The 20888-nt window shown below is 38.1% G+C and overlaps 2 protein-coding genes across 9 annotated transcripts; both read left to right on the plus strand.

Moving 5' to 3' along the window:
- Nucleotides 1-6634: 6634 nt before the first annotated feature.
- LOC147861454 (uncharacterized) lies at nt 6635-10416 on the plus strand. Of its 6 annotated transcripts, none has more exons than XM_087322286.1 (4): nt 6635-6760; nt 7303-7438; nt 8642-8814; nt 9702-10416. In XM_087322286.1, exons 1-4 carry the CDS (start codon nt 6756-6758, stop codon nt 10267-10269), a joined length of 882 nt encoding a protein of 293 aa, XP_087178412.1. In that variant the 5' UTR covers nt 6635-6755; the 3' UTR covers nt 10270-10416. The 6 variants fall into 6 exon arrangements, with proteins under 6 accessions (XP_087178412.1, XP_087178411.1, XP_087178409.1 ...); XM_087322285.1 differs by having other exon boundaries at nt 6724-6760; nt 7314-7438; XM_087322283.1 differs by lacking the exon at nt 6635-6760 and adding an exon at nt 6813-6970.
- A 4106-nt stretch (nt 10417-14522) lies between these two features.
- LOC147861455 (uncharacterized) lies at nt 14523-20325 on the plus strand. 3 transcript variants are annotated; one of them, XM_087322218.1, is made up of 2 exons: nt 14523-14983; nt 15127-16293. In XM_087322218.1, the coding sequence occupies exons 1-2, from the start codon at nt 14896-14898 to the stop codon at nt 16242-16244; spliced, it is 1206 nt and encodes a 401-aa protein (XP_087178344.1). In that variant the 5' UTR covers nt 14523-14895; the 3' UTR covers nt 16245-16293. The 3 variants fall into 3 exon arrangements, with proteins under 3 accessions (XP_087178344.1, XP_087178346.1, XP_087178347.1); XM_087322220.1 differs by lacking the exon at nt 15127-16293 and adding an exon at nt 18925-20325 and having other exon boundaries at nt 14594-14983; XM_087322221.1 differs by lacking the exons at nt 14523-14983; nt 15127-16293 and adding exons at nt 18383-18506; nt 18925-20325.
- The last annotated feature ends 563 nt before the right edge of the window (nt 20326-20888 follow it).

The raw sequence follows: 20888 nt of genomic DNA on the forward strand, positions 1-20888 counted from the left end.
AAGCTTTTAAGTCTATCAAACAACCGCTCTCTAGGGACTGTGCCAAAGGCTTTGCGGAAGTCCACAAAACAACAATATAATTTCTTCTTGCGAGCCTTAGTTTGGTCAATTAGACATCTAAGTGTGAAGATGTGATTAATAGTGGGGAAGGCTCGTCTAAAGCCAGCTTGTTCAGGTGCACGAAGGTTTAGGGTCTCCATGTAGTCGCTAAGCTCTGCTTCCATTACTACACCATATAACTTAGCAAGGGTATGGCCTATCATAATGGTCCTATATGTATTTGGGTCCATGGGGTCCCCCCCTTTATGTATGGGGGCCACTGTATTCATAGTCCACTGTGGTGGAAAACCCTCCGCAAGGGCACGATTGAATATTAGAGTTAGCAAGGGAGCTAGGCACTCTCTCGCATATATAATGTGTTCTGCTCGCAATCTTGTGTGGTCCATGGACTTCCTATGTTGTAATTTCTTTATGACCTTCATGACCCTAGAGGTCGTGAAAAGTGTCCCCATGGTAGGCCGGGGTGTGGAAGGCATTGGAAAAGGTGGTTGTTTTGGGATTTGGTAAAGTCTCTCTGTATATGTGTGCCAAGTTTCGGGATCTTCGATGGGTGTTTGTGGTCTTGGCTCCCGTAGTCTCTTCCATGCCATGGCGCAATCGCTACTCATGAGCATATGGTAGAGTTCCCAGTATTGGGATGCCTCCCACGCTCGTCTCTTACGACGTGTCATCTTACGCATTTCTTTGCAAGCTTGTATGGAGGTAATACTACCATTGAGTTGCGATACTGTAAGTTGTCTATGTAGGTCCCTACAATCCTCGTCATACCATTTATTTTGTGGCATTGATCTTGATCTACCTTGATTTGAGTGTTTTGTATATGGGAAACTGCTAGCTGCTGCGGAGTGAAGGATGTGTGTGAGTTTTGTACTAAGGCTTTCTAACGGTAGGGAGGGATCAATGGAGGGGAGATGGGCCTGAACATGTTGAGAGTATATGTCAGAGAGCTCATGTGTGAAATGTATTGTGGTGTGATGGCATGGTTGACTAGACTTGGTGACCTTAGAGATATCACATTTTAGCTCGAAGTATAAGAAACTATGGTCTGCGCCAATAGGGCATGGGGCCACTCGGAAGGAGTTAATCATGTGGGTAGCTTCAGGGCGCCCTATTAGATAGTCAATTGTGCTTTCCCCTCCTCCATGTGGGAAACATGTGAGCTCTTCCGAGCCCGGCCACTTAGCTAAACCATTATATATGACCATCTGGTGCCGACTGCCAAGTTCGAGCAGATGATGGCCAAAGCTCGTGGTGTCCGCACCTTGATCCTTTGATCTACATGTGGTGCCTATGTCTAAAGGATCAACATTTACCATTTCTAGGTTTCTATTCATCTGAAATACTGTGCATTGTCGGGATTGGGTTCTCGCATTGAAGTCTCCTACAAGAAATACTTCTCCTTGGGAAGAATATCGGATTATGTCATCCGATAGGGGTTCGTATGGAGAAAGCCCATGTGGCATTCCTTCATCGACTAATCTCGTCAAGCCACTAATATTATAACGGGATCCTTTTGGGGGAAAGTAACAAATGGCGAAAAATACTGCATGGTCTTTGCTTGTGGAGACTTTCACCCACATAAAACGAGCTTCTGGGTCTATCTTCATTATTTCTATCCTATTATGTAGCTCTCTACGAAATAGTATCGCGACACCTCCAGATCCCCTAGTAGTGTGTCGACGTGAGGTTTGTCTAAAAGCAGACTCCCAGCGGAATCCTTCGACCCGTGGGAGTCCTCTATTTGGGCTCTGATGTGTTTCTACCAAGAAAAGTATATCAAATACCTTTAGTATCTCCTCTAGGCGGCCGGGGTGTGCCCAGAGTGCGCCATTACAATTCCATAGGGTCATCCTAAGTGCATTTTCTGTCACATGGGCCACACGCCGTCAGTTAGTAGTGCGATCATTTATGATCACTCACCCGTCTCGGTAAAAGGCGTGATGGCCTTCTTTACGAGCTTGCATAACTCGTGGCATACAACTCTTGCGATGCTCAATTTGCATCTTAGTGAGGTCTTCATCGAGATAGATGGGGTCCCCATCCATTCCTCGAAGGATTGGTCTCTTCTTAAAGAAAGTGATTCTAGAGTCTAAGTCTTTAAATTGAAGGACTAAGGCTCTCTTCCTAGTTGTGTCACGCCCGGCCCTCCATGCTTTGGTGATAGGTAGGGCCTCTGTGTACCAAGTGTTTGTGCGTCCTCATTTGGGGATGCACCTTCCTTGAGCCCAGTGACACGTACATTTAAGCGTCGGGCCTGACGCATTTTCTCTTCTTCAAGGGTGGTATTAACAATATTTTCATCTTTTATTACATGTGAAAGTGAGAAGCGACTCTCGATGTTCAAGAACTTTACCAATGAATGTTGCAATCGAGAGTGCACATTGTGGTTGTGAGAGAAATTCATGCAACGATTGGGCTTGGTCGAAGATGTGTGAAAAGCATGGTCGAATATGATCAAAGGTAGAGTATTGTATCAAAGTGTGATACTCAGACTCTTGAACTTGTTTAGGGCAAAGTGTGCATAGTCGACCACTCTCACCACTTGTGCCCCAACACCCCATCTCACATCACAATGCATGTTAGCTAAGTCGCATGAAAGCAGTGGTTCGAATAGAAGACAACGGAATAGGCTCTAACATGTATCGATGTGTACGATTTCCCCGTTCCGCAAAGAATATGGTTTTGTAGTTAGCTGCAACATGTGTAGTATAATGTATGAAGCGTAAGCCTCCACATTTTCCCCATGTCATGATACATTGGCATTGCAAAAATGCCTCATTTACAAAGGAATCTAGCGATGCATCATGAAGCAAATGTGCATCCCATCTCCTTAACTATTTTTTCATATCTTGCATCTAACCGGAACACAAAATTTTGCTTTTGTGTGTCTCTTTGGATCTTTTTGCTTGCTTCCCATGCGATTCTAAGAAGTCGATGTGAGGGACTTTTTTGAACCTTAAGCATGTATTCAACAACCCTTTCCATGGCCAAGATCTCAATGGGAAGTGATCCCGTCTTAAGGAGGAGGAGGATGTATGACATTTATTTCTTAACTTGTAGAAACATTGTAAGAAAATGTTTTTGGACATTTTCAAACTCTTTCCAAGTAGATTTAGGGATGCTACCACCCCATACTTCCACCCCATAGAGAAACACCGGTGTCACCAAAGTGTCGAAAAGGTAAGTGGATGCATTAGAATGTTGAAATGCATTCTCACATGGCAAGTGTGGATGCTAGTTCATGTGGGGGGGTAATTTCTTTGTGTGAGTATTTAACTTTTATGATGGCACCAATGAATGTCCCTCTCCCTATGTAGGGAGGGAGGGCAACAATACTATAATGGTGGTTTCTACATACAATTTAGCAAATTGAGTTGTTTGCAAAAAGGGAAAAAAGAGAATCTTATGAATTTTTTCTTTGGTGAGATGTTCATCTTGCATATTGACAATTCAACATGTCCCATGACCCATTTAGTGATGATGTCACTTAGTTGTAGTACCATTATAGTGTTTTTAGCACACGTTTATGAATATAATTCTATAATATTCTCAAATAAAAATAAAGAGAATCTTATGAATGAGCCGTAGAGACAAAATGGGACATGTGTAGTGAAATCTACAAGAAGAATAAAGATAAAATTATAAACTTTTTACTTCTTCTTCATCGCTTTTCGTTTTGGAGCTAGAGCTCTCTCACACACACACATTAAGCTTTGACCCTCTTCTCTGATTTTGAGCTTAAGCCTCAAGCATTCATCTTGAGTGCCTAGGCTCCATCTTATCATAAGAGCTTGTTTGGCCTAAACAATTTGTATGATAATTGAGGTGTAGACTTTCTCGATTTCTCATTTGCCATTAGTGAATTAAGTGATTCATTTATGGCTAGATAAATTAAGTCCCGATTGCACTTGTTTATTGATATTTGTGTTAGAGAGTAAGAGTGAGGAGAGGATTAGAGAGTTCTCCTATGAGAACTAATCCCTTGGTGTGATCAAAAGGGATTGGTACTCTCTCTTGCCCAACTCGCCATTCAACCGACATGATGATCAATGAGGTTCTAACCTTGTCATGTTTAATCCCAAGTATGATTACCCTATTATTTAAAAACAATTGTGTAAATGATGAAGTATCACATAATCTCAAGGAGCCTCCAAAGGCATTGAAGAATTTGCTATGTTCACTAACAATGAGGTAATCAAAGTAGTTGGAGAGGCACATGAGACCAAGAGTGTTAGAAGAAAAGACACCATACAATGTGAAACCACCAAGAACTCGTTAATGCTCTTGAATGTAGATGAAGTTGTAGTTGACCTTTGTAAATAACCTAATAAAGTAAAACTTTGAACCCGCAACATTCTATCAATAGCATTTTCTCTAGATATTCCATTCCAACACGAATACGAGTGAGAAGGGATACACATGCACCCACATATCATTTCACACATAACTTGTGTATTACACTAATGGGTTAGAGATAGCTTGAATGTTCACAAGATCAAACATGGATACATCAAATATTATTACATAAAACTCTCTAGGTGTGCCCAAGCACATGCCAAAGTTGGTGAAAACAATCAAGTAGCATTTTTGTTCAATGCAAAAGTTTGCATAAAAATTATTTAAAAACAGCAAGACACTCAAGACATATATTTGTTTTGAAATGCTTGCAAGACAAAATTAATACTTGACAAGTTTTAGCATATGACGGCCATGAATTGTTGTTCTTTCATCATAGAAGGCCCTTTTCCATGTTGACAAGGCATTTCAACTTTATTAGATTCTACAATTCTTTTGTTCTTGAGGTAAATGAGAGTGTTTTCATAAGTTACCCAAAACTTTGCACATGTACTGCTAAGAGAACTTGGATCTTATCCTTCTTTATAGAATACTTCAAAATTTCACAATTTCCATTTCTTATGAGTCATGACAATAGAATATATCTCCCAGTTCAATTAAAGGAAGAGCCTTAGTGACCCTCCCATATCTATACGACAACAAGTAGCAGTTTCTTCTTTGGTAATGAGTCATGACTTCTTGCTCATATCTCATAATGCTCCATTTTTATTGGTGGGAATTGATTGAACAACTCTCTCAACAATTGATTTTAAAAAACATGGAATAAACCTTAATAAACAAGGCAATATGTTAAATACTTGTAATGATACTTTCGTGCATCAACAATTGGAATTGCAATTATTGAACTTTTATTAATGTATTAACAAATGCATACTTTGAATTTGAATGATTCACTCACAAGATACATCAACCTAATGATTCACTTAGACAATGACACCTCAATGGTAGAATTTTAGAAAGAGCTTTGCGCTTTATCCCAACATCATCCGGAATTAACTCAAATTGGAAGAGACCGTCCTAAATAAGTTCATCATATGACCAAATGGTCATGGACATTAACAAATAAATCTTGCGAGTTTGAAGTCTGAATCAACTATACACAGAGCACATGATTGAGATAGAGGATGCATGCAAGTTTACACATTTCCCTACCTTATGACAACCATCAATTTACATCTCTTTTTCATCCTTGAATGGCCATGAAATTTGTCTCTATGACTTCATCTAGTCATTGCATGAGCATTCTACCCCCAAAACAGGACATTGCATGTCTATTTCCAACTTTGTAGTGGAGTTCATGGTCTTTATATCTCCCTTGAATGCTTCAAACTATGTCCCAACTATATAGATCTAAGCTAAAGGTACAATATAGCTAGCGCGAGTTGTGGCTATCTCATTGAGTTTCGATAAACAATTCAAGAAAGCATTTAGACATGATGCCCATCGTATGCTCTAAAGAGCGAAAAAAAGGGCACATGAAGCGCTTCTCATTAACAAGAAACTGGTGAGTTAAAATGTTTTGGTAGTAAGAAAGAAAAGGTGTCAAAGAATACATATTAGGAGACATAAATATTGTACAAAAAGGTTGGATATTATTACATCATCCAAAAATTCAATTAATTGGAGTAGGTAGACAAATGTGGACCTTCTTGAAACTTCACTTTATTGGTAAGAGCTTGCACAACTTTTGGGCCCAGTGTGCACAAAATTACCACACATTGGCTAGGCCATGTGAAGTTACTCGCACCTTTATCCAAGAATCCTTACATGTCGATGGCATTCTCGAACAACTTCAATGAGGCAAGGCGTACATTATAGGTTTGGAATGGACGAGTGTTTGATTTGGAGGGGGAATTTGAGGAAGGAGCTCATAGACCAGGGCATTACGGATTCTAGTCATCTCTTTGGTGCCATGCCAAGCAGACGTTGAATCACATGGATAAGGCGGCGGAAAAAGAAGGCAACCATGTGAACCTTGTGGGCTTTGGGGTTTCGAAATATGTTAGATACATTTGTTAGTGGAGTGTGCATGTATGCATGTAATGTATGTAATGTATGTAATGTATGTGTGTATGTGATGTATGTGTGTATGTGATTTATGTATGTATGTATGTAATGTATGTGTGTATGCGATGTATGCGATGCATGTTTGTATGTATGTATGTATGTATGTATGTGATGTATATAGGTATGTAATGTATGTATGTGGATTGGATGGATGTATGTATGTGAAGGAGGCACATTATCCATGTGAGAACGAAAGGAAGAAGACTTGTGATTATCTAAATAAAGCTTTTGTGGATTCTTCTGCACCGTCCAACCATGGAAAATGACAGATTATGTGGTAAGCTCAACTCAGACCATTTCTTCCTTTTTCTTTTGTGGTCACACGTCAAATTTCTCTTTTTTTATCATCAGACACAGCACAGGAAAGCCTAGAGTCCTCACAAATAAGAATGGACCCATCAAAGAGAAGCATAAACCCATCATACATATGCCCTTTTCTTCTTCCGGAGGACCAAGTTGTGGTCTCAATACGTGGCTCATATTCACAGTAATGGGCATGTTTGCTTGACCTAATTTAGGTATTTCTTTTCGTTTTCATGATGATCAAGTTCTGGCCTTATGGGCATATGAAGAGCCCTGTTATTTTTTGTGTTTGTTCGATCTTGATTTAGGCATGTTTTATTTTCTGCTCTTCACAAGACCAAGTTTTTTGTCTCAAATATTTGGTTTTTTCTATATAAACGAACGTATGAATATGTCCTCTGTTTTTTACCTGATTTCTTATACACACTACTATGCATAAAAAGGGTACTCTGTTTGGCCTTGATTTCCTTTAAATTTGCCATAATTCTCCGGTTTCCTGATATTTTCATCTTAAAGTATGATGGCAGGTAAAGAGACTGCTAATAGGAGACAAGATTCAGGAGCTTCTGAAGCTTTATCAATGAGTTATGAAGAATATGACCTTCATCCCTCTCACCCTCACCGTCCGTTGAGAATATTAAGTGGAGACTCGGTATTCTACCTTACGATCTTTTCTCTTTGTGTGAATCTGCTCAATTGGATTGTGATATCTTCTTTGAATTTCCTGCACATAATGTTTTAATAAGCTTCAAATTTCATTAGATGTTTTGAATGTAAATGGAATCTACATTTAATTAGGAGAGAAGATTTGTCTTGCAATTTTTGCATATTTCCTTGCATATCATGTCGTAATAAGATAAAAATGGAGAAGGATTGGATTTTAATATCTTTATATGTCGTGGATATCATGTTTAAAAGATTTTCATGTTTCTTGAATGTTGTTTCTATTTGAAGTGATCTGCTTATCATACTTTAATAAAATAAAAGGCAACCTGATTCTTTGCTAGATGTTGTTTCAAATGTGAAGAGATCCACATATCTCGATATTTCTTACATATCGTGTTTTAATAAAGTGAAAGGCACACCCATTTCTTGCTAGATCTTGTTCCTTATCTAAAAGGATCCACACATATTTGGATTGAACTCCCATCATCTGTTAGATGCTATTTCAAATGTGGACAGATCCACATTTGATTGGGAAAGAAGATTGTAATACCTTGGTAGTACTTGCATCCTATGTTCTAATAAGATAAAAGGCACTCTCATGTTTGCTAGATATTGTTTTAAATGCAACAAGAGAGAAGATGTGGATTCTGATATCTTTCTGTATATTTTGTATCATGTTTTAATAAGTCGCATGACACTTTAATACTGGATGCTGTTTCAAATGTACAGTGATGTACAATTAGTTAGGAGAGAAGCATGAAACAGAACCTAATTGGGTTCTTGAGAGCACGCAATGAATCTCATCCTTGTAATAAGATAACCAGAGTTTATAACATGAAAACACCTTTTGATGAGAAGCATGAGCTTTTTAATTGACTCAGGCTTGCGTATAAATTGATGAAGACATTCCATTGTAAGAAAAAGGTCTTCCAAAGGAATAATTTCTTGTGAAATACTAATCTCTTGAGCAACTAAGGAAACATTTAAGTGAAGTTAGTCTCCCTTGAACAGCTGAGGGTGGGGGTGGTCCTTTCCCATTGGATGCTCATGACATTTTGTAGTGTATTAACGTATTCTTTATGGAAATTTTCAAGCAGATTTGCCTCAGCTTTTCTTGTATTAAATGTGGAGAATATATATTTTTGTAAGCTTTGCTCTGAGCACTCTGTCATTGCTTTTGATGGTTCAGAACGGGATTGCTTCCATAACTCCACAAGTTCAGTCCTCAATGCAAACAGGCTCCAGTATCCCACCACACACATCAATGAATTCTGTTGATGTAACCATGAACACAGAAGGGGATGTCACAGAAACACCAGATCAAATTGATGAAACACTGGTTACGGCATTACGAAGCCCCAGGTGCGATTCACCAACTTTTCAGGCTCAATGACATATTATTATGTGTGTATAAGTGTATGCATGTGTATGCACACAATATCTATTTATGCGTTTCAGGTTAGAACCATTAAAAGTAATAGCGTATGTATTTATATCAGGATCATAAATATTCAGAAAAAGGGCATAAATATACGCCCCACAGATGTCATGAGAGGCATAACAAACATAAAGGAAAAGGATTGTCTGAGGGAAAACTTAACTGATATGAATTAAAAGACGATTGTCCATAATTCTGATCATTATGAAGCATCAGAATATCCAGAGCCCAATATAGGGTCCATAGTGAAAAGCCGAGGAACCAAAAAATGTTTAATGGAATTAATGAGCAGGGAATCATAACTATCGCCAGTGGGTAAATTGCTGCAAGAACAATATGGAATGAGGACAAGTCCAGAGTAGATAAAAGGTTTCACACACAAACAAGCACACCAATACACAAAGAGGCTCAACCACACACACGTGACACACTCGCTCACAAATTATATTGGTCACCAATATTTGCATTATATAGTGTACTAAAGTTGCTATTACATAATTTGAATTGTAATAAATCCTATGAACACAATAGAAAAGAGTAAATACAAGCCTATGTTTTATTGGGCGTAATGCTAGCATTTGCATGGCAGCACTGGAAGTAATTAGGATACTCAACAAAAATAGTGAATTTCTATGTATGTACAATGTATGTATTTGCATATTTATACATGTATATTTGTGCATGCCTATTGAGTAGCATGCATGGATATGTGTGTTTATGGGTTTGTATATGTATGTATTGAAGATGAATAAAATTTTAGACATTATTTTGTTCATATGTCCATAAATTGTTGTGCATTCAACCATTGCAGCTATAACAGTTTGGGTTCTTCTAGAAACTTCCTAGAAGAACTAACCCTTCTCCTAGAGGATGATGAAGATGGATGGAGCGACGACGAGTTATGTGGTATCCAGGAGTGGTTAGCCGCCTTAGGTTTTGGAGAGGGCTGGCAAGTAGATACTGATCCATCTTCATTATCTTCGTTATCATCGGAACCCAGTTTGAGCAAAGCTGTAATCAGAAGCTTGCCAAAAGAGGTATTTCATACAAACCAATCAGGAAACAACACCAAGGTTGGAAGTTCTTTGGATGAGCCAAAGCAAGAAGAATGTTCGGTTTGTTTAGAAGCTTTTCTCACAGGGCAGATACTTACATGTCTTCCATGTAACCATAGGTTTCATGAAGATTGTGTTACACCATGGTTGGAGAACCATGCACATTGCCCCTATTGTAGAACAAAGGTGACCATAGGGGGAGGAACAAGTAGTACAAGTTCTAATGAGGAGAGAAATAGCCAGGCTTTCCCTTTGAATCATGAAGATGTGATTGCATGGATGGAAGCTGTAGACTCCGGTCTCATACAAATGGGGATTAGGTGATTGTTAGTAAAGAAGGTATATATGTGCTCACAAAATTTTGCATGTTTTGTTGAGTATTTCAATCATACACCGAAGTCATTTTCAATAGTCTCAATGCAAATGCAATTAGCCCTCACACTGCCCAATAATACAGCAGTTTTTTTACTTAATACTTTTGTTTCATATGTTTGCATTAGAAATTCAGAAGTTCCAACTTCTGGGTACTACTACACAAAAATGCAACAAGTGTTGGTGGAAAGATCAAAGGTCAACTTACGAAGTGTTGGTTAGGGTGGTGAAAATATTGAAAAGGAAAACTGAATTTTGTACACCCTTCTCTTTGGGAACATCTATTCTTCCCAAAAAATAAAGTCAATTTCAATGCTTCACTGAATGTGTGGACTCTTGTGGTGTTATCCTACTGTTCTTGGCCGTTTATTGGGTATTGCATTTGTACATATGAAGAAAGCAAACATTTTCTAGTGTCAAATGACACTTTTAGATTAGCCTCATTAAAAATTGAAGTGCATTGTAGATACAATTAAACAGAAGGACAAAATTTGTATGCATTATGTTTGCTGATTATGCTGCAAGTACATTCAAACTAAAGGGCAATAGCTATGCGTGCTTATGTTTGACGGAATTATATCCATTATTGCCTACATTATAAGCATTGAAAGCGTAATTAGAGTGAGTGGGTACGTGTGGGCATTGTTGATAAGGTCAAGCATATCAATGATATGATTGTGTGACATATTGTCGGACCATTGATAATGAACTGTATGGCCAATAAAAGTCAACGTTATAGGTAGTTTTGCTATTTTGGTTCTTTTGTATGTCATGCGTGAATGCAATGATAATGACTATCTGCCAATTCATTATGAAGATTATTTCAATACAAATTGAGGGTTCCTTTGTATATGGTGTCACATTTTTGGGTGTCATCTATTATGTGATGCATATAATTATTGCATTTTGCGAGGATAGTGAATAGCATGCAACTAGGACAATGAATTAAATTTCCTAATAAATGGAATAACTCAGCTACATCTCAAGAAAGTTCAATTAAATGACCCTTTCTTGAAAATGACATGTGCTCAAAGCCTCGAGTTGTTGGCTTGATTGAATTTGATATTTAGGCCAAAGATTTGAGTTCTTTCAAGCTCATTCTAATACTAGCTCATATAGTGCTACATTCCCTTGTATGTACCATTGTAAGATTTGAAATTATAATTGAGTGTGAGGAAAGCAAATATGCATGAACATGTACCTAGCGTCTTGGGTATAAACTATCCACATGGGATATTGTAAGATGTTGACACTCTATGGAAAATGGCACCTAACAATAAAAGCAGGCAAATTGAAGTTTTGTTTCTCTACCTATGTGAAGAAATGTTAGAAACATGACAAATAGATGATTATATGTACAATGCACACTAGTTAGTTTGGACATGAAGAATATTGTAGGAGTTTGCCAAATCATACAACCATATTCTTACTTTAATATGTGCATGTGGAAGAATTTTACTGCTACCTATCAAAGCCAATACATGACTCAACTAATGGTAAATCATAACATTTGCCCCTACATCATCAATGTTAAAGATTCCAATTCACATCTCCCAATCCAATTCAAAAGAATTCGATAATCAAAACATTACAACAACCTTGAAATTTCCAAGGTAAGAAGGAGAAGACATCAATTCAACTTATCACATTATCTTGAAGACTTTCTATAGTATAGGTGGATATCATTGCTAGATGGGCAAAGGCAAAACCAAAAGGAGATAAAATAACTCAATGTAACTTATTGATTGATTCAATTGGGTTTCTTACATTTAATGTGCTCACATACTTATGTACACCATCCTCTTCTTGTACTTCTTTAGATTCCTTGCACTAGGTAACCATATAAGTTTATGTTAGAAACAAGAATGATTCACTTATTCCCTCATCATAGTCTTGAAAGAAATGACCAAAATAATTATATAAGGTGGTAGTTAAAATAATTGGATACCAAAATGTGTTGGGATCGCAACACTTTGTACAATTGATATTGTGGTTGAAATCGTTGTACTATACAAAAATTTTATGAGAGTAACGTTGTTTTGGTATTCATACCATGGTTGACTGAGACATTACATGCTTTGTTATTGTTCTTCATTCCATCAAAAGCTTTGTATATGGTTATTTAATTATCTATCTAGTTATATACATATTATAATGTATATTTCACATGGCCACTATTTTTATCAACTCAAACTTGAGATGTGTATCAAAAATAAAAAATAATGAGAAGCCGTTTTCGAGTTTTTCAGACACATTTTGCAATGAATGGTTGATTTGGGTATCAGGTCCATGCATGAAGAATTGGTAAGAGACAAAAGAGAAAGACAAAGAAAGAAACAAATGGTGAAGTCATTATACGAAAGAATAAAAGAATGAATTATTCAATAACTACAAGGGCGTGGTTCCCTAAGATTTAGTAAGAGAGAAAGACAATGTCGACAACCATTAGAGAGGAGAAATTCATTCTCATAAAACTTAACGAAGTAGTGGAGTTGTTTATTGAATTTGTTTCCACTTACCATGTGGCGGATGCGAAGCATTAACATTTGATGATATATTAATTTCCAATTTGCAAACTCTTATGAATAAACGCTAGCTAGCAACTAGTGCAATGACATGAATAATTTTTACAATCTCAAGTTACAATACATAATCATGATAATAGTGAAAAACATGTCAATTACTTATCTGTATAATGACACAAAGGTGAAACTATGAATGCTTTTTCCAACAAACGTAACAATAGACACGTTGTCTTTTATGATTGTATAACTTCTAGCATACGCTAAAAGGTAGCATTTCACATTTTGCTTTCGCACAATCTTCTTTGATTGGGTGAAATTTGATATTTGTGGAAAACACATGGATACCTTGTATTACATTGAGAGCAAAGGATCATTTTTGAACATCTTCAATCCCATAAATTTTGACTGAGGGTTAAGAAAAGGTTAATATTTCTCATGCATTCAACAATGCTCCAAGCATATACATACAAATTTATTTTTTTATAAGCTTGGAAACGTCCCATCTTGATCTCGGCAAGGTTCCTTGGACCATGTATGGCCAACAAGTGTAATGTTATCATGAGAAGGGTTTGAAAGATGCAAGTGGGACAACCACACATATATTTACAGGCTTGGAAACCTCACATCTAATCTCGGCAAGGCTTCCTCAGACCGTGTAACATTGTTGCAAGAAGGGTGTGAAAGTTGCAAGCAGGACCACCGAGGATTTGACATAGGTAAGATGGCTTTAATAACATTGTCGATAAAGGGTTGTAGGGTTTGAGTATGTACGATGGCACATTGTCATTCTCCTAGTGTTTTCACCCTTCTTAAATTACGTAGATGCACTTGTAAAAACTATGTGCTTGAGGTAATGTGATGTAGTGGGTGAAATGTGCATGTTCCTTTATGTGAAAAGCGATTTGATTCTGGGATCATGTATGTTAGAAAGTGTAAATATGTTCATTTTACTTATTGATTGGGTGCATACGTGTGTATGTGTTTGTATTAAATGTGTGTGTGTGTGTGCGTGTGTGCACATGAGTATGGAAATATGTTCGTATTCAGCATGTTAGAATGTGTGTAAATGGGTGTTGTGCAAGTAAATGTGCATATATTGTGTATGTGCGCGTGCGAAGATTTGTACTTATTAAAAAGTGCTTGTGTGTGGTGAGTATGTGTATAAATAGATAGATGTGAGTTAGAAATGTGGGCGTCTACTCATATGTGTTCCCGCATCAAATGCACGTCTACTCATATGTGTTCCCGCATCAAATGCACATAACTGAACTTAGTCTCCTCAGCCTTAGGAAATAGGAACATGATGACTCTTTGCCAGAAGTTACTCCTTCGGGGTCTTTGTATGCAACAACTTCATGCAAAGGGCTTTTCCACCAATGGCTATAATATGTGAGATCACATCATTTTGTTGCCTTCGTTACCATTGACAAGCTCCGAACCTTCGACCGATACAATTTGAAGGGATAGCTTGTACCATTTTGAGTTGTGAATGTGACCAGAATCGCATCTTGTGGTAAAACTCTAGGGTTTCGGCACGGTTCTCCCTTCGCACACATACCGTGCCGCCTCACGCTTGCTTCGTATTATATACTCACAATGAGAGGCCAAACGGGGCAAGACAGATGGACCCCCGCTCGCCAAACCCCCCGAGAACTTGATGGTTCAATGAGTCCGTAGCAACTTATGTATATGTACACAGTACAAGAATGTTACCTTGCTTATTTATGTTCATATCATTTTTTCAGTTGAATTGAATTTGTGTTCCTTGTTTTGATAAGACAATTTGGATTTTCACACTTTGGATCCCCCCTTGTCCATGTCTTGTTTGGAGTGCTCATGGTAATGTTAGGGTTAGTGTTAGAGTTAGGGTTAGGCTTAGAGTTAGAGTTAGGGTTAGGCTTAGGGTTAGGGCTAGGGTCCGTGACTAGGAATCTAGAACTAGGGCTACAGATAGAATTGGTCAGTTGAAGTGGTAGTGTTAGGATCAGGGTGTTGTTTTCTTTTCTTTGAAGTAAAGGAAAATTGAAGAATCGAGAGACATCTGAAGCTGCCAATGGCCATGGATGTGGAGAGCTCTTCTCAACAGGGAAAGTCCAGCCTTCCTTCGGAGAACCAAGAAATGAATGCCCCTTGTGCTAAATGTGAGTTCAGAGAGAAAGAAAGAAAGGAGAAGTTTTTTTATTCTACTAAAAATTTGGTCCACAACCCAATTCTTGTATGCCATTCATTGTTTTGAATCTTGATATTGAATTTGCTGTGTGGTTTTTTGAATGTATGTATGTAGCCAAAGGCATCTTCTGGCGTCTGTCATTGCTTGATAGATATCTTTATGTATGGATACTTCTAGACATGGTGATTGCCATCGTGATCGGTTACTATGTCGATGATGTGAAGAGCAAGTTCCAGATCGCCGAGATCGAGTCGGTGTCACTCCCGATCGCGGTCGGCTTATGGGTCATGATGTACCCCGTGCTTTGTAAGGTCCAATATGAATTGCTCTACCTAAACTTGTTCTCTAGATCATCATCGGCATCGCCAGGTTCAGCCCGAAATCATCCACCAAACTCCATGGCCATGTCTGGACCACAATCGACAAAGAGGTATAGTAAAACTCATATGACAATTCTAAGCTTGATTCTGAATTGGGTCTTGGGCCCTGCTCTCATGACGGGTCTTGCGTGGGCTACTTTGCCCGACCTCCCGGGATTCCGTACCGGAGTCATCCTCGTGGGCATCGCGAGATGCATCGCGATGGTGTTGATATGGAACGACCTCGCCAATGGCGATCCTGACTATTGTGCACTCCTTGTAGCCATGAATTCGATCATGCAAATCATATTGTTCACTCCCGTCGCGCTTTTCTACCTGAAAGTGGTGTCCCGGAACCACGGTTTCCATGTCGACTCATGGGTCGTGGCCAAGAGCGTGTTTCTCTTCTTAGGGGTCCCGCTCGTGGCCGGAATGCTCACACGGTTTGTGATGATACGCCTTGCGGGACACCCTTGGTACAACGACAAGTTTTTACGCTTCATCGGCCCGTTTGCTCTTATCGGCTTGCTATATACCATCTTTGTGATGTTTTCCATTCAAGCTCATCACATTGTGGACAATGTTGTCCATGTCGTGAGGGTCGCGGTCCCAATGTTGATATACTTTGTGCTCGTGTTCTTCTCCTCTCTAGGCATATGTAATGTGATGAAGATCCCATATGCCCTATCGATCACGCAAGCTTTCACTGCGGCTAGCAATAACTTTGAGCTAGCCATTGCAGTGGCTGTCGGGAGCTTTGGCATCGACTCTGAAGAGGCACTTGCGGCCACTATCGGCCCTCTCATCGAAGTACCTGTGTTGTTGTTGTTTGTGTATATTGTTGGATTCTTCAAACACAAATGGGCAAATTAGGTTAAAAGCCTTGACATTAGTGGGATCAAATTAGCAGAATCAAAAGTTGGAAGCAATTGTTTTTTAATGCCCTGACTTTTTGCATTTCTTCAATGTTGCTTGTTGGGACACAAATGAAGGGAATGTTTTTTCTCCAGTATATTGGGGAGAAATTGAAGGCCTTAAATGTAGGAGAAAAGTATTCTTTTAATCCTTGGGTAATTCTCATTAGGCAGTGTGCATAATATTGTTTTAGGAGAAATGGTGAAATTAGCTTCTTTTTTGTTCTATATTTTAGATAGGGTAAAGATGGTAAATATAAAGAAATGGTTGCAATATGTTGTTATCATATGTAATTGTATGAAAGAAAAGTGTGCATGTAATTTGGCGATTTGATCCATCATGAAATTTCGTCTTCACTATAGGGCAAAACCATGTCTTGCTTGAACTTTGTGGAGGAAGACCTTGAATGTCACATTCCAAGATTTCTGCACTTTTTAGAGATTTAGACCCTATCATTATCGAAATTCTAAGTGTTTGTGTACATCGGCACATATGTGTTAAGTTTTTAACAATGGTGTTTTCTTTAAGACATTAAATCGCTAGCTATTGCTAACCATGTGATGGGACACACTTCATGTATGTGTACATGTAGTAAAGTTATTTATTAATCTATTGACTTGCATATTATAATTTTGGGCAATTTATTTAATAACTTGAATGTGAGATAGGTACAAATTGTCAAAGCAATGAGAAAAGTTTGTAGAGACTAGCCTCTAACGAAGTATTAACAAGAATATCACATTTATTTATGTCACAAATGATTAATAAGAAATAGGAGAAAAAGTGAAAGATATAATAAATGCCACAAGCTATTAGGGAGGAGTAATTAATTCTAATGGACATTAGAATTCGACGAATGTGTCGAGTTGTCTGTTGATTCTTTATGTTTAACGTGTGGTAGCTACAAAATGTTTAACATTTAACGATATCCTAACCAACTTGTAAAGCCTAAGGAAAGTTTCACATTGCAACTAGTGTAACATATTTGGAGGTGTAAATATGAATACTTTTTTACAATCGTAATGATGGGACATAATCACTTTATTAGGTGTTTCCTTTAGAAAAAGAAATGTTATTCTTTTTAGGAGAGAAAAGATGCGAGCAGTTGACTATTCGATATGACAAATGATCTCAAAAGCAAAGAGTGGGCATGCCTTTTTCCAAAGAAGGTGGCATGGTTACGTGCACTTTGCTTTTTTTACGAGGGTTTGTAATTTCAAATAGATGTACGAAGGTGGCGCTTTTTTTCACATTCTGCTTGAGCGCGACTTGATTCGAACTAAGGGGTGATATTTGATTCGACATTTCCAAAGCACACACAAAAGGGATCTCTCACATGGCATCGAGAGCAAAATAGATGGTATTTTTGAAAATCTCCCATCTAGAAATGTCTTTTGAAAAGTTACTATCTCTAGAGTCTATATATATACATTTGTGTGTGCATGCTTGTAAATGTCTTATCTCAATGTCGACAATGTTTCGATAGAACACGTAAGGGAAGGGCCCATTGGGGATACACACATACATATACATATACATATACATATACATATACATATACATATACATATACATATACATATACATATACATATACATATACATTATACATTATACATTATACATTATACATATGCCGCTTGAAAGAAATATATGTAGCCCGTATACAATGACTCACATGAAGCGATGGAATATGTTGACAAAGATTCGGGTATATGCCCCACCCCCATGGAATGCAAACTCTCCATCGCGGCCCATGTCTGGGCCATAACCCTATGTACCAGAAAAAGCATTTGCCTAATTTTCCTTATTATTCCCAAATGAATTAAACTGGTTTTTGTTTTTGTTTTTATTTTACATATTATATACATATAAGAATAGATGGAGAATCTGATCCTTTGGACCCTATGAAGAGGCAAGGAAGAAGGCCCTCAAGATTCTTTCTAATTACATAAATGCCCCCCCCCCCCTACCCTTTCCACAGACAGAGTTTCAAAAGCTTCTTTCAAGCAAGAAGAGAGCAAAACTTATATATATATATATATATATATATATATATATATATATATATATATATATCTAGGCTCTCAGAATACTGGTTAAGAAAATCGAAGAACTGAGAGAGATCTGAAGCAGCCATGGACGTGGAGAACTCTCCTCCACTGAAAGAGGGCAGTGTCCTTTTGAAGAACCAAGACATGAACGTGCCCTGTTCAAAATGTAAGTAGTCTGTGTGAAAGAGAAAAAGAATGCGATTTTTTTGCCCAAAACGTAAGCATGCATTTTGAAAATGAGAGGGATAGATTTTGGCCTAATTTGATATGTATATTATGAGGGAGAGTAGTTTTATGTGTAAAACGAGAGGGATAGATTCTGGCCTAATTTGATATGCATATTATCAGGGATATGCATAGGAAGAAACATTTTGTCCTAGCATATATAGGGTTAGGGTTAGGGTTAGGGTTAGTGCGCTGCCCCCAAAATGTATATGCATTTTGTGCCTCTAAGCTTATTACAACGACAATCTTATAGATATTCTGATGTTTTTCAACTAATTTGGTCCTCAACCCAATTCTTGTATCTCATTCATTGTTTTGATATTGAATTTGCTGTGTGGTTTTTGAATGTATGTATGTAGCCAAAGGCATCTTCTGGCGTCTATCATTGCTTGACCGATATCTTTATGTATGGATACTTCTCGACATGGTGATTGCCATCGTGATTGGTTACTATGTCGATGATGTGAAGAGCAAGTTCCAAGTGGCCGAGATCGAGTCGGTGTCACTCCCTATCGCTGTGGGCTTGTGGGTAATGATGTACCCCGTGCTTTGTAAGGTCCAATATGAATTGCTCTACCAAAACTTGTTCTCTAAATCATCGGCATCACCAGGGTCAGCTCCAAATCCTCCAAGCTTTGTGCCTGTGTCTGGTCCACAATCGACAAAGAGGAATAGTAAAACTCATATGACAATTTTAAGCCTGATTCTGAATTGGATAGTGGGTCCTGCCCTCATGACAGGCCTCGCCTGGGCTACTTTGCCAGACCTCCCGGGTTTTCGTACTGGAGTCATCCTCGTTGGCGTTGCAAGATGCATTGCTATGGTGCTGATTTGGAATGACCTTGCAAATGGCGATCCTGACTATTGTGCCCTCTTAGTAGCTGTGAATTCGATCATGCAAATTGTATTGTTCACTCCAGTTGCACTTTTCTATCTAAAAGTCATCTCCAGGAACCAGGGTTTTCAGGTAAACTCATGGGTTGTGGCAAAGAGCGTGTTGCTTTTCTTAGGGGTGCCGCTTGTGGCTGGGATGCTCACTCGTTTCGTAATGATACGCCTTGTGGGGCGCTCTTGGTACAATAACAAGTTTTTACGATTCATCGGCCCATTTGCTCTTATCGGCTTGCTGTATACCATCTTTGTGATGTTTTCCATTCAAGCTCACAGCATAGTGGACAATGTGGTCCATGTCGTGAGGGTCGCAGTCCCAATGCTGATATACTTTGTGCTCGTGTTCTTCTCCTCTCTAGCCATATGTAACGTGATGAAAATCCCATATGCCCTATCGATTACACAAGCTTTCACTGCAGCTAGTAATAACTTTGAGCTCGCCATCGCAGTGGCTGTCGGAAGCTTTGGCATCGACTCTGAAGAGGCACTTGCAGCAACTATCGGTCCCCTCATTGAAGTACCTGTGCTGTTGCTGTTTGTGTATATTGTTGGATTCGTCAAACACAAATGGGCAAATTAGATGAAAGTGTTGAATTGGTGGAACAAATTAAAATGCCTACTTGCAGGGACAAATGTTCTGTCAACCCCCTCATTGACGTATGAGTATTGTTGTAACAGAAATTGCTCGACTCTTCTAACAGAAATAGGCAAATTGGATGAAAGTCTCTAGTTGTTGGGACAAATTAAAATGCCTGCTCTGAGGGACAGAATTTAAAATTATTTTTTAATTCTTGGATATTGCTGTAAATAATATTGGATGTGTTTGGAAAACAAATATGCCCAACTCAACATTATTTATTTTTCTTTGATATAGTTATTTGGTTGAGTACATTTATTGCTGTGAGAACAATGGTCAGATTAACATTGATTTTGTTTGACACTATTCTCAGAACAAATTTAAGCTCTTCAATATAGCATAATATAAAAAATATAAATAAATTGTTGCAATAAGTTCCATCATATCTAGATAGTATGAAAGAAAGACCGCATGCTTTTATGAATTTAGAGATATGATGTAGGAATTGATTCATCATGTAATTCATCATTTCTATGATTCATAACCAATTCTTGCTTGAACTTTTCTTTTGGTAGTGACAGATTGAAACCCATATTAAATAAGATGTAGTGTTTCATTTCTCTGTTAAGCCCTGCTTATTTCAAATACTTTCAATAAATATGGAAGGACGGATGACCACTATGAATATCTCTTGACATGCAAAGTGGAAAGGAAAGGATATGTCATGGTGCTTGAAGAAAGTTAGTTGTATGAAAACAATTGAAGGATACAAAAAAATAAAACTCATAAGTGAGAGAAACCCCAGGGTGAGAGACTCTTGAAGTTTCTGTAATTGTACTGAAGTTAGGCTTAGAA

This window comes from Azolla caroliniana, unplaced genomic scaffold, assembly GCF_043228905.1.
Source record: "Azolla caroliniana isolate FFs.n. ecotype wild unplaced genomic scaffold, voAzoCaro1.0.p SCAF_7, whole genome shotgun sequence".
In the NCBI taxonomy this organism is placed as follows: domain Eukaryota; kingdom Viridiplantae; phylum Streptophyta; class Polypodiopsida; order Salviniales; family Salviniaceae; genus Azolla; species Azolla caroliniana.